This window comes from Thermobia domestica, chromosome 1 (assembly GCF_964235325.1).
Source record: "Thermobia domestica chromosome 1, izTheDome1.hap1.1, whole genome shotgun sequence".
Lineage (NCBI taxonomy): Eukaryota > Metazoa > Arthropoda > Insecta > Zygentoma > Lepismatidae > Thermobia > Thermobia domestica.
The window spans coordinates 160,773,405-160,788,515 of NC_137454.1; the positions used below are offsets into that span (position 1 = coordinate 160,773,405).

Sequence of the window (15,111 nt, forward strand, 5' to 3'; positions counted from 1 at the left end):
TTCGTCGCTAAACTCTCAAATCAAAATACACCTTTCTAACAAGATTTCTATTTCAAATAGGATCTCAATAAGGCTGTGCTTATGCTGTAATATATAAGTTTGTTTGTTGCAGTTTATTTTTATTTTATTTATTTATTTTTTGTTAGCACTAATACTTTGTGATATGTTGCTCTGCAGCTTGATATTAGAATCGATTCACATGTTCTCACACCGGGAATCCATCCCGAGTCTCTTACACAAACGAGCGCTGCGCTGATCTTCGAGCCTGACGTAAACAGGTAGATTATCACATAAGGAAAAATACTTGGCTTTTCTCATTCTTCTCTGTGAAAAGGAAATACGTACAATTAGAAATCACCATTGTTATCTTTATGTATTTTACCTCATAATTCTATGAAACATAAATTTAATTATATTTTGGCTAATATTTCTAACTTCTACAGCGAGTGCTTGATAAAAACAAATGGTGCAATAGAAAGAGATTAATCTTTGTAACATCTAACACACATTTTTCTTGTTTGCCCAATGCTTATCGTATACTGTAATTTGAGTACAAGGACACTAGATAACGATTTAAAAAAATAAAATGAGAAAAGAAATTTTCCTGTGAAGGTGTGCATTATCATACCCTATCGACACAGAAGAGTGATCTGCAAGAGGTAAGTTGTGTTGCAAGTTATTACGTACATTACTGTGAAAAAACAAGTACTGTTGATAAGGCATACACTGTACGCAATACTCAAAACCAATGTGGGATTTCAGAGACTATATTTCAAATCATAACGATTCTACTTCGTACTAATTTCTAATTTATAAATATTTTTTTTTCATTAAAACTATTGAACAAAATTGGTTACTGTTATTATTAATGATGTTATAAATAGAGGCTCTACCCATATGTATTTTCATCCTATTAAACCGATGAAGCCAAGAAACAACCGAGCATCGGCACGTCTGACTGGCTACTCTCGTTTCTGCCATCGTCTGATTGGCTACTCTCGTTTCCGCCATGATTGTTGGCTCAAAACATTGAAATCCTATTAGATGGAGTGGTGAAACTGTGACGTATGGCTTCAAGATTTTGTTGTAAGGGCAGATCCTCTATTTTATAACATCCTTGGCTATTGTGGTCTGAAATTAATAAAAATTTAAAGTTAATACGAGGCGTGTCCGTAAAGTAAGTACCGTTTTATAAAATAATACTAAAACAGGTTTGTTCAAGCCAAATTTATTTTTACATGAAAGAGCAGACCTTAAACTGTTTTTCGATATCCTTTCCACCAATGATCAAGCACTTCTCAGAGCGGGTGACCAACTTGTCCAAACCTTCCTCAAAGAAACATCCCGCCAGTGTACGGCAAATACGCGCCGTTTCGTTTGAACACTACCGCAGTGCTAGTGCGGCGCCACGGACATACGCTCTAGTTTCACTTGTTCATTGCCTTTCCACTGACGCCAGCACAGTTGAGTTGTCACGAATGTAACGTATATCCCGACCAGGGAATGAGAGTACAGGCCAAGGATGTTGTGGTACAGGCGGATGGTTTTGTAACTAAAATATAAACTTCAGTGTTACCAACCGGTTAACTTGTAATTAATCTATCATTGCCCTGGCTGTAATAAATCACTTAACACATATATGTTCAAGTTAAGACAAATACAATTAAAAAAAAGTTTTTAAAATTATTTCCAGAACATTTTAAGTCACCAACAAAAAAAAAAAGTATACCCATCCTCGAAAATTATTTGGTAATAACTTGAGAAGAAATTTACCTCAGTATTTCACAAAGAATAAGACTATATCTATGGGAAATACTACTACTACTACTACTACTACTACTACTACTACTACTACTACTACTACTACTACTACTACTACTACTACTACTACTACTACTAATAATAATAATAATAATAATAAAATTGCTCAAGTTGAAATGAAATGAAATTTTTGATGTGAAACTCAAAAATTTCATTTCATTTCATTTGAATTCGTTTCGAAGTTATTGACGAGAGGACGTGTAGGGTGTGTTTTTGTCTCAATGCTTGAAGATAGCAGTGATAAAATAATTGGTTGTAAATCTCACGGTCCTTCTTACATCAATTCATGAAGATGGGTTCTAGAGTTAAATACATAACTTCAGCATTTTAAAATAAATAATAGTGATATATTTTAAAAATTACTACCTACTTGCCTTTTTCTTGGGCAACTATGACTTAGCTGCTTAAAGACGATTTGCCTTTAATTGAATTCTATTTGTGGATAACAATACAAGGCTTCTCAGAGAGGCAAGTTTTGATAAACTGACCGCGCATATGATGCATTTAAGCTAAAAGCATCTTGGGCTGCGAGGCTAAATTCAGTCCTTTCAAATCAATCAACAAATACAATTAAATAAAATATTCAATAGAAAATCATGTTACCGCTAGTATATTTATAATGACAGGCACAAAGTTGACAAAGGTTCCCAAGTTTCAAAATTACTCGGTGTGTGAAAACAGTTAATAGAATTAATTCTTTGTGACTTGAGTGATCTTAAAAACCAAAGATTGGTTTAAATTCAGAGGGATTCCAGGGAGAATTTCTGTTCTCATAAATGAAAGTTGTGAATTTATTATATGGACTGTTTGGATACCAAGTGTAATTCCAAAATTAAAATTTTCCACGAAAGAACTTTGAACTTCAATATCTTGTGCAAATCGCATCAAAAGAATGTTATTCGATATCACTAATAGAAAATAAACTTCATACCTATCAGTGACGGCTTTAGTAGGTAGGCACGGGCCTACCCAAAAATTTTGAAAAATATATAAACAATAAAAAATACAATAAAGAGTAAATATATTTTCCACTATTTATATCTATGGTAATTATTAACAAATAGCATCAACCAGTACTGTAAAAGTAATTTCCAACTGTCATTAATCAATCAAATGTGTATATGTATGCATAAGCGAGGGAATGGTCCTACCCAAAATTAAAATCCTAAAGCCTCCCCTGATATCTATGTTTCTGGTTGAAACCATAAAATAAATATGAATTTTTCACGAGATATTGAACACCAAAGTTCGCTCTTGAAACATTTCTTTTTTGGAGTTAACATCACTTGGTATTTAAGAGGTCCATATGCTGAGGAAATGAAACTTGCTTTACATCATTCATACGTTCATGTTTTATCAAATACTTTTATTCCAACTTTGTCAAAGGACACGATTTCGGTACGATCCTAGAAGAAGGTTACACTCTAATCAAATTTTACAAGTCAAACCCGAAAGACAAGCTTTCCAACTCCATAATCTTTTTAACAGTGTAGAGAAAATTTATTCTTCTTCAGTTCCCTCCCCCCCACCGAGTGGACTCAGATTCTTTGATTTTTTTTTTGTTTTTTTAGTTTCACGTAAAAGAGGCAGATAATATTATTGAAAATGAATGATTGTAAAATTAAATTTGTCGAAACAACATTTAAAGACATCTACTGGTAATAAAAACACGTTGTTTCATCAGTAAATGATAACTCTACCCATAGAGGTTCTTTGAAAATCGATAAAAATTATAGTCGTTAAAATAGTGACTGATACACTTTTAAAGAGAGAGAGAGAGAGAGTAGATGGTTAGGTGGTTAGATAGATATAATTCTCTTAGAAAACAAACCATACAAGGTTGACAAAAGAAAATATTTCACTGGATATCACAGGTGAGAAATAAAGACATACACAGCATCCTAATACAAGGTGGTGTCACAGAATTAGGTAGCACTGCGAATATCTTGGAAACGAATTATTCAAGATAGATGGTTGTCAAAAAGTATTGGAAAGATCTTAATACTTAATCCAGCAATGGATGAGCAATTGTTGATAATGGGATATGCGTGTTTCAAATATAAATAATCCTTATCACTTCCCTCATATGAACCTAATTTTCATTCTTGATATCTGAACATTTAAAAAATAAATGCTTATACTTTGTTCTGATAAATCATATTTTTAACTCTGTAGCTGCAAGAATTTCTAAAAACAAAGATAGATAAACTAAAATTTACTGTTCCTGGATCCTGTAACTAGGTAAAATTTACTGTTATGTCTGGGTATAACAAACGGTTCTGCGAACTCGAAATATTCAAACAACCGGTTCTAGCGAACCGTGCGAACCGACTGAATAGCACCATTGGCATACCCATGAAATTATATTAAATTTCTAGATTAACGTTTCATGATTATGCCTTTTAGGCTAAAGAAGAGGAGAGATCAATAAAATTAAACGACTATGAAATATTTGGTGGAATGATAATGTGGGAGGAAATGAAAGACATTCGAAAAACTCACGGATAATGTTGTATTGGAGAAATTTATATGGTTTGGGATCGAACCATGGTTCTATCGCATCAAAGGTAAGTGTTTCATTACTGAGCCATCAGACCTTCCATCAATGATGGAAGTATTCCTAGAACTTTTGCTCAGTTCTACCAGGTGAATACTGATATCGGAGAATATGTTAATAAATAGTAAATCAAACCATTGATTCTAGACGAGAGCACAGCACAACGTATTTTGAATTTGTATAACAGATAAATGTTTTTCATGATAATTTTAAAAATGCTGAAAAAATCAATCTTCACGACATTGTAGATTTATTACTCTAGATACGACAACTTAAAACAGTATATTGAAAAACTGGATTTGAGAGTTAATTCCATTTTGTATAATTTATCTGTATTCTTTCACCTAGTGTTGTAAAACAACGTTTTTTTTTCTGTGAAGTTTTTTTTTCAATAAAAAACATTGTTCTTTTTCATGTATTTTTTCAAATGTCTGTTTTTTTTTATCTGGCAACTATTATTTATTGATTTATGTTGAAGATTATTGAAATAATCAATAGAACTTGAGTTAAAGCTCTCGTAACTTACAATTCATTTGTTTCTTTGTACCTATACGAGCAAAATAGTGTGATTATCCCTTTCGGACCCAGGTCATTTTTGGCATTTTTCTACATTTTCAGTTAGTGCTCAAAAACCATTTACCTGATTGATATGGTTAAGACCTTGTATTTTAGAAAAGAAATGTAGCTATTTTTTGGTGTAAGTACATTGCAGTGTTGCCAACGGGTGGAAAATTACTGAGGGAAATCTAGGGGTGAAAATTTATAAAAAATTCCTGCCATATGAGTCCAAGTTAACTAAAAGAATCCTTTTTGTGTTGACAGGGTACAGTGAAAAACCTGAAGTCGCTGGCTTCCATTCAAAGAGAGAAAGAAAAATTCTCTGTCACCATACACATGAAATTTTGACACTTTTTACGCCTTAGAAGCAAAAATCAACAGATATGCCGGGGCTACAGCTTCTCTAATTATCCTATTGAAACTTTTTATGGTGCGTTCTGTAGGCTAAAGAAAAGGCTTTCAGGTAGTGGTACATTTGTTCCAATGTAGAGAGCAAGAGAGAAATAATAGAGGGGAAAAGGGAAATTTTCCGAATTTTTCATCCAAAATCGGGAATTAATTGTTTTGGCTGGAAACACTGCTATCATACAGATGTAAACTATCTGAAGGTAAACCTTGGTATCCCAAGAGTATATCCTACAAGTATCATGGCGATATATAACAAAGTAAGCATAATTTTTTTAAAAAAAAATCTCATTCTACCTCAGAAAGTCACAATTTTCTTATCATTTACAGAACATGGTTCATTATAAACCCCAAGTGTACTTCCCCTAATTATTCTACTGAAACTTTTTATGGTGTGCTGTGTGGGCTAAGGACAAGGCTTTCAGACAGTGGTACGTTTGTTCGAATATGGCCAGCAAGATGGAAATAATAGAGGCAAAAGAGAATTTTTCCAAAATTTCCCCTAAAATCGGAAATTAAAATTTTCTGTAGCTGGCAACAGCGCTATCAGACACACACAAACTATCATAAAATAAGCTTTGGTATCCCTCTAATGTATCCTACAAGTATCGTGACTATATCTAATAAAGTAAACATGTTATTAAAAAATATCCTCATTCTACCTAAAAAAAAATCAGTTATATTTCCACTTAGAGCACAAGGTCTACTGTGAACCTCAACTGTACTTCCCGTAATTGTCCTTTTGAAACTTTCTATAGTGCGTTGTGAAGGGAAAAGACGAGACTTTCAGATAATGGTACGTTTGTTCCGATGTAGCCAAAAAGAGGAAAATAATAGATTGAAAACAGGTAATTTTCAAAAAATTTCCCCCTAAAATCTGGAATTAAAATTTTCTGTAGCTGGCAATACTGCTACCAGACAGACGAAAACTATCTTAAAATAAACATTGGTATACCGCTAATATATCCTACAAGTATCATGGCGATATTTAAGGAACAAAGTTTCTAATTACCAAAAATATATTTCGGTAAACAGAAAAGTAGGGAAAAATCAAGGGTTAGAACCTAACTCCGAATTTTCCGTGCGCCCCCTAATTACCGCACTGTAACGATATGTAGCCGCGTTTGTTCAGTAAGGACAAATGTTCGACTGGCGTAAGTTGACGTATAGATACGGATTTATAAACAAAAATTTCGATTTTTTGCCCAAATTTAAGAATATTTTAATTTCCGTAGTTGGCAACACTGCGCACAGGCCCGCTTAATTGACGTCAACAATTAGGTATTCATCCGACGTATCTACCTGACAAGTCTTAAGGAGGTCTCTCTACAACGAATGGAGCTACAGGGGGAAAAGTAATAAAGAAAATTCGAAAGTCGAAAATTCTTGAATTTTTGACTGGAGTTAAATTTGAGAAGGAAATTCGACACACGAGAAGAAAAAGAAACTAATATGATAAACTATGGTCCAACCATATTTGGCAAAAAAAATATATATATCCCGATATCTTAATCAGTGTCCACACAGGAGTGGATTAAAAACGTGACACCCGTATGTGCCACTTTGGCCACCTGGGTCCGAAAGGGTTATTGTACATTTGATTTTTTTTTTACTGGTAACTCGTGTTTTTGTAGTAGTTATAGTTTTAACTAATAATAATATCGTTGTTGTAAACAACAACTTTATAAGGAAAATTTTCTCTCCTTTTTACATCTTAGTTCCAATACTGTTGCTGAGAAATGCAGGGTATTTCAAAATGAATGTTAGGGTTTTAAGTCTTCGTAGTACTTATTACATTTTACGTACAATTATAAACAATACATCAAATAAAAGAACACATCAAACAGTTTTTGCTACAAGTGTTCGATGTGAGCTTCATTCGTCACACGGCACACATCGAATCGATAGGTGAGAAAGGCCCATAAACTTGCCGCCATATGGCACAAAACATTCAATTCACACAAACGGTTGCACTGTACAGATTCAGTCTACAGATTCAGTCTTGTATGTACACTCATGTCCAAAATGATTGTCGCATATCTATAAATATGTTGTTGTAGGAATATAATTTGATAACGAATTTACCTAGTATTTCTTATCATGTTAGTATGTGTACAATCGGTAAAGACATGTACGTGGCAAATTTCATGTCAAAAGAGCAGTAAATCATAACAATAAAACGAAAATAAAACTTTCTTGTCCATTTAGCAACATTTTGTTTTACTCATTCTAATGTTCGTATCTATAATTATTTTCCTATGAAATTTATTACAAATATACATTTCCCGATTATACACATAGTATCAGTATTAAAAGTACTCTACAAAATCATTATCAAATTATATTCCCACAACAAGATTGTTATAGATATGCGAAATCGTTTTGGACATGAGTGTACATATCATCAGGGCCGGCCCTGGGTAATTTGTCGCACCGTGCAATGACGTAATTTGCCTCCTTCCTCTTTCTCCAGAAAGAACAAATCTTAAAAGTCACGATTTTAAGTATGCTACTTCAGCATGAACAACGAAGGGCAGGGTAACTGCATTCGCACTCAGAAAGGCTTAAATACTTACTATAAATATCATATAATCTCCTTGTGTCTGTTTTTTCTTTAAATATTAATATATTATGTTAATGAAAGATAAAGCAAACACACCTGCAGAGGAAAGATGTAATCCCTTTTCATAGAATTCAACATCGAGCTTCAATCTCAATATATCAGTTTGCAATTATAGTGCAACTAGCTATTTTATCTTTATTTCTTGATTTTCCTTCTACATCTTTTATATATATATATATATATATATATATATATATATATATATATATATATATATATATATATATATATATATATATATATATATATATATTTCAAAAGTTGTTTCCACCTTCAATGATAACAATCTTATTTGCAACAATCTTATTTGCATAAGAGTAGCTTTCATGTCAGAACTCTGATAACTAATTAAATGGAACAGGTGTTCGAAAATTGAGTTCTTGTATTTGACAACAATCATGCAATTATTTTACCATTTGCTTTAGCACTATCCATGTGACAAACTAATGCGACCTAAACATAATTTATGAATGTAGTATTCAAATAGAAGGCCAGCTTAGTAAATTTAGCTACCATGATCATGAAGTCTGTTTCCAACAAGAAATATTTATTTTAAATAAAATACTTATGACAGATATTGCCGCTCCGTGCAAATGCACGTGTTGTACAGTCACAAACATTAATAAATGGAGGTTGTAGCCATTATTTCTTATGGCTCCAACCTCCATTTATTAATGTTCGTGACTGTTCATATGATAGAGCCGGCATATCATATATTTAGTCGACAAATTATTTATATATGAAATTTAGAAAAATACTAGTAGGCAAATTAGTATTAGTTTTTACCTTTAGACAAGTTATTTGCATTTTATTCTGTATGTATTATTTTCGTACTTATTAAAGGCCTACTTTCACGAAAAAAAAATTCATTTATACTTTTATTTCTTGGTTGATATTGATGAAACATTATAGAAACCCGGATTATTAGTATGTATGCTACTCATATAAATTGTAAAATATTTGTACCGTATCAGTATCTAGCGTTTAATTTATGTTGCATTTTACAGTAATTACACCTACATAAAAATACTTGACTTAAATAGACGTAAGATACGTCACAAATGACTATTTGAAAAAAAAAAACAAATTTAGAAAAAAACGAGAGGCAATGTTTTTTTCTTAAAAAAGACCGTACATTTCTGAAAAAATACGAACGGTTTTTTTTATTTACAACACTTCTTTCACCTCAGGTTGAAAATAAAATATTTGAAGAAAAATTATGTCAGGAGTGTGACTTGAACCCACGCCCTCATGTGAGGAGCAAAACAACAAATTTAAAGTATTCTGAAATGTTAGTTCAGGTTAATTTCTTACAGGCCCGAAACGAGCAACAGAAGTTTGGGGGGGAGCATGAATATGTTAGGGGGGCCAAGTCATTAAAAATTATCTTACAAATATCTAAATTGTGTCTTTTATATTAATAATAGCATTTTGTATTGAGGGCTGAAGGGGGCCATGAAAGGTTTAGGGGGGCAGGCCTCCCTCTGGTTGCGGGCCAGTTCCCATATAAAAGTTCCAAATATCTGTACGGTATATTAATCGACTTCGCTGGTTCGCCTGAATTGATATCCGGCCTTGGAAAGATTCAATTGGATCGTTAGTAAATTTGAGTGGAAAAGTAATATGAAACCATTTTGAAGATAATTCAAGTATATTGTTAACACTGAGAGTACCTTTTAACTTAATATATATCACATTAACTACCACACATTATTCGCAGATACTCTTTGACTGATCAATATGACTGATATAGTGGCCAAAGCACCCGACGATGTGGATCTAACGATGAAGAACGACTTTTTATACGATACGTTCCCAGATGACTTCTTGTGGGGCGCTGCTACATCGGCATATCAAATAGAGGGAGCGTGGAATGAAGACGGTTAGTATTCTGATAATTTTTTTCCTAGTCATAATCATGCTTTATTTGATTTCTATTGTACATACGACTAGGAACGGCAGTTTCCAAACCATAAAATTTCATAAGTTTGTATAGCAGGCTAAGGTTACAACGAGATACTTTGTATAAATTGATAATTACTTGTATTTTTGGGCAGAAAGTGCTTCTACATAAGCACTATACCAGATATAATGTTAATTTAAAAATAACAAAAGAAGAATGTTTTCAAAATATATAAGATATATACATTATTGTATAATTAGTTGCTATGTAGTTGTTGATAGATACCTAACAAACATGTACGATTGCAATACAGTCTATGTACATATTCGTTCAAAGAGAATCAACGAATAAAATTGTTTAAAACGTATCATCGTTTTGTAATTTCAATATAAAAGGTGAGAATACTAGTAAATGTAATCACGGAAGATATTTTAATGTGTAAACAAATACTACCACTCAAGATCTACTTATATTATTAGCCGAACCAGGTTGATGACTACCTTTGGTGAGTCGTTGTAAAAATTTTGGTTTACCTCACCCGGGATTCTTGTAAATTCATATCCCGAAGTAAAGTAAGGGTGAATATACTTCTGTAATAAGGTTAGTGACTACGAACTTGACAAGACTTAAAAGTGGTAGAATAATCACAAGAAAAATGAACGGTGAGGCAATGGAGAAAGAAATCAGTGACAGTGGTAGCGGTGAACAAAATCCAGCACCAGAAATGACATTAGAAGACAGAATCATACTAGCTTTACAGCGGCATGAACAAAGCCTAAAAGACGATATGGAAGCCATGAAGCAGGAATTAAAGCAGATGATACAGCAGAAATCCAAGGAATCCAGCCGACAGTATGAAGAAATTAAGACGTTGCTGATTAAAGATTATGCATGTCATAACAACATGGTTAATGATTGTGTGGAAGTTCCTTGTTCACAAGAGATGACCTCGCCTTCACCCGTATCTGATGAGGACATTATTTTGGAAGAAATCCATCCGAAGAATACAATTGAGCGGAAAAGAGACGGTGGATCTACACATCATGCCGTAGATAGGAATGGTCACTCAACAAGAACACGGAATGATAAAAGGAAGGTAAAGTTAAGCGTAAATATGAGTGAAATACGTGTTATGAGTAAATGCATTGGTAAATGTAACGAAAATGCTACTTCTTTCCTAGAAAAATTTCAGGACGAGTGCAACATAATGTGTATAGATAGATCGCAATATATGAAACTAATCCCTCATTTATTACTCCCACCGAATCATCAAGCGGGAGTAGATAAAATTAAAAACAATTCAGATTATTTTGTACCTGTTCGAAATCTAAATATCCGTAGTGTGAACGATACGGAACAAAACTTAAATCGAGTAAATTCAAGCAATCAGAACGAGCAAAATAGGCAAAGCTATGTTGGGAATCAACCTAACCTAACCAATCATGACAATAATTATGTCAGATCACTCAACCGAAGTAGATACAAAAACAATCGAAATACATGGCGAAACTCTAGAAATGCTACAAATCCTATGTATAGACATAATCGTTGTTCAAGAGATGGCACTTCGTATCAAAATCAGAATCACGACGCAATACATGTACAAAATAGTACGGAACCTAATCATGATTGTGCAGTACAATGTACTTTATTAGAATCATATGCTAGTACAAATTTAAACTGACTCTAGTTAATGAAGTAAGGGTTAAACCCATACCAGCTATAGATTCTTGTGAACATTTATTTTTAAGTTTATGTGTTAATATCAATAATGAAAACAATTCTTATGACTTCGATATACAAGCACTATACTTGATAGGATTAGTTAATGGACTCATAAATATTTTATCACATTTGTTTCAACAAATGATAATTTTCAAATGATTTTAATTCTTTCTCGTTAATATGAAGAATTATAGTTCGATTCATTAAAAGCAAAGGTTATTTATAGTATATTTGATTTGTGTTGAAACTTAATTGTCAAAGATTATGTTAAGTATATGATTCATTCTATTAAGCTAATTATTCGACGACTGTCTTCATGCACCATCTTATATGTTACTTGAATAAGATTCTTCTATATTCTGACGCTTAATTGATACAATGCATACTGTAGAATATCATCTAAAGTAGTTACTATATAATGCGCCCTTGATCATGGTGACTCATGTTTTAAAATGTAATTGCTTCTTACTATTTTGAATTCGTACCCTTCGTTAATTATATAAATAAGCGACGACGTTTTAATAATAAAATATATATATTAATGTAATAAAGGATAAATGATAATGAAATGAAAGATTTATTATAAATATATTTATATGAATGAAAATAAATAATGTTATATATATGCGAGGGTCGATCAAAATGTATAGGACATAATTAATGGAATATTGTTATTATAAACGGACCAGTGGTTCTTAAATATAAAAACCAAGCTCCCTTGTAACTTTTATATTCAGTCCCATCGTCGGGCGACATTTTATACAACGAGATACTTTGTATAAATTGATAATTACTTGTATTTTTGGGCAGAAAGTGCTTCTACATAAGCACTATATCAGATATAATGTTAATTTAAAAATAACAAAAGAAGAATGTTTTCAAAATATATAAGATATATACATTATTGTATAATTAGTTGCTATGTTGTTGATAGATACCTAACAAACATGTACGATTGCAATACAGTCTATGTACATATTCGTTCAAAGAGAATCAACGAATAAAATTGTTTAAAACGTATCATCGTTTTGTAATTTCAATATAAAAGGTGAGAATACTAGTAAATGTAATCACGGAAGATATTTTAATGTGTAAACAAATACTACCACTCAAGATCTACTTATATTATTAGCCGAACCAGGTTGATGACTACCTTTGGTGAGTCGTTGTAAGGTCAACCAGCATACCAAATTTCATCCAGATTGGATTAGTTCTTTTGAATTAATACAAAATATGGTATCCTTGACACTGATGTTTTTAAAGGAAAAAAATAAATGAAGGACACAATATGTGTTTTCTACAGATGCCTATCAGAATAACAGAAACACTAAAACAGTGCCACCTTGAAGAGTATATGGCATTGGGCCCTCTTTCACCCTCAGAACAGTTCTAATGTGAAAATGAATGGAGTCATAGAGATCGCTGTGAAAAGCAAATGGAATATTACATCCCGCGTGCAGTGCATCACTTAGTTCTGTGAGAGAGTATGGAATGCGGAAGTCTATTTTGGATTTGTGTCTCCAAGACGGACAACTTAATTCTGATGTTTCTCAACCCACTTCGCAACTCCAGATGTATGTATAGACTCATTATAATCCTGGAATATGACGTCATTGCTTGGACCATAGGGTACATATTGTCTCCTATGGGTACATAATCACGAGCAGTGACATGACCGGTTAAGTTTTAGCACTGGACCCACTGAAAACCATGTTAGTGCAGCCCACAGTATTGCAGACCCGCTGTCATGTTTCACGGTTGTTCAGAAACACTACGAATCATATGCTTCTTTGGGAATTTGCCGCACATTAACACGACCGTGGATTTAAATAAGTTAAGCTATGAGTCATCCGACCATATCACAGATTTCCATTCATCGGTGGTCAATGTTGCATGTTCACGGCACCATTGGCATCATACTAAAGTGTGATGGTCCTTTATCAGTGGTTTCGCCCGTGCAACCGACCTTGTATGACCATATGATGTGATTCGCGACGGATTATGTAGTTTTACCATGAGTTTTATGGGCCGTCACAATCTTGGATACTGTACTTCGCGGCACACCCAGCATATTTTCATCACGCTTGTATCACAATAACCGAACGCCAACAATTTGCCTTCTTTGGAAATTAGAGATGTCGCCCATTTTACACTACCAGCGTCACCCTCAGATCACTGCACACTGCCATTTTACTGCTCCTCAGTTAGTACGGAGTTTGCTCTAACACACTACCGCCAACAATGCGGCGCTGCACTGCGATCTTACCGATGCCAACTCAGGCATATGACGAGTCAACAACTCCAAGTGTTTCCATTATTCTGATGATCACTTGTATTCGCTGTTTTATGGGGTTGCTTACGAGACAAGATTTGAGGCTGCCTTGTCTCGAAAAGTTGTCGTGAAAAGATGTCTCCTCTCGGAAAGAGTATCTGTTTCTATTGGAAGAGCTTTGTCTCGTATCGTATTGGGCGCCCTTTGCTTTCACTAATAGTTGTTACCTTTCAGTTGATTTCATAGTATCACGATCTTGTAAAATTCAGAATAGTTTTCATCATCATCAGATGTATTCTGCCATTATTGACAGGTCACTTGCTGCAACTGAGAAGCTTCCATGCTGCACGGTCTTCTGCTAACCTCTTCGTTTTCACGTACGATTTTTTTTTGTGTGTTGATATCATCCATTAATTGCAGTCTCCTCTGTCACGTCCCTCTCTTTCCTGCCACCACATCCTCTAGCATGTTCCTCATGATACGATTTCTTCTTATAGTTTTATAGAAAGCGAATTCAAAGACCATATGCATATCAGTGGTGCTCGTCCTCTCAGTGATTCATGACGTACACCTTAAATTATCCTACTAACAAATCATCTTCCCCTTCCACACAAAAAAGCAGTGCACTGTTTAACAGGTACAACCTTGCCTAAAACGTGTTTTGTTCTTGTATAAATTAGTTTTTACTTAAATCTTTAGTTGCTAGCGAGTTTTAAAGTTTCCTCTATTTTTTCTAGATTCATTAAATTTCAATAACGCACCTTGAATCATCTCATAATCTCTCCCTTTTGGAGGCATCCCTATGCACAAGTTTAGTACCGCGCTGTACAACTTGTGAGAAGTAGAGGATAAAAATAAATTAAATCCATTGAAGGAAGATATTCTGTATTTCTAAAAAGTAAAGCTTTAATATAAAACACTATGAAAGTATAAAGAAACTTAGAATGATCTCGGCGAACACTATAACGCCATAAAAATCACTACTAAATAGATAGATCTTGTAGAATTCTCTGTGATACTTACAGTACATTGATCTGGTTGGAAGTTATGACATTACTAAAGAATAAGCTGCTATGCTAATATAAAGATTAATCTAATAGAATATTCCAGGGTTAATAGGCAGAAAACTGATCAGATTGAAATGCAGACTGAAAAAAAAAGAAATATACAAACATGAAATAATAATAAATATAACCTATATAAGAAATCAGAATTAAAAATGCAAGTTTAGGCATTCTGTTGGTATT

The 15,111-nt window shown here is 33.4% G+C and overlaps 1 protein-coding gene across 3 annotated transcripts in view; it reads left to right on the plus strand.

The window, feature by feature from the left end:
• Positions 1–591: 591 nt before the first annotated feature.
• The window catches only part of LOC145690407 (myrosinase 1-like), a 52,493-nt gene continuing 37,973 nt past the window's right edge, over positions 592–15,111 (plus strand). For 2 of the 3 annotated variants that reach the window (XM_081765256.1, XM_081765265.1), the window contains exons 1-2: positions 592–659; positions 9,685–9,846. In XM_081765256.1, the coding sequence (XP_081621382.1) occupies positions 9,705–9,846 (142 nt within the window). In that variant the 5' untranslated portion in view covers positions 592–659; positions 9,685–9,704. Of the gene's footprint in view, positions 660–9,684; positions 9,847–15,111 lie in introns of those variants that run through there. The other variant, XM_081765284.1, reaches the window with a different exon arrangement.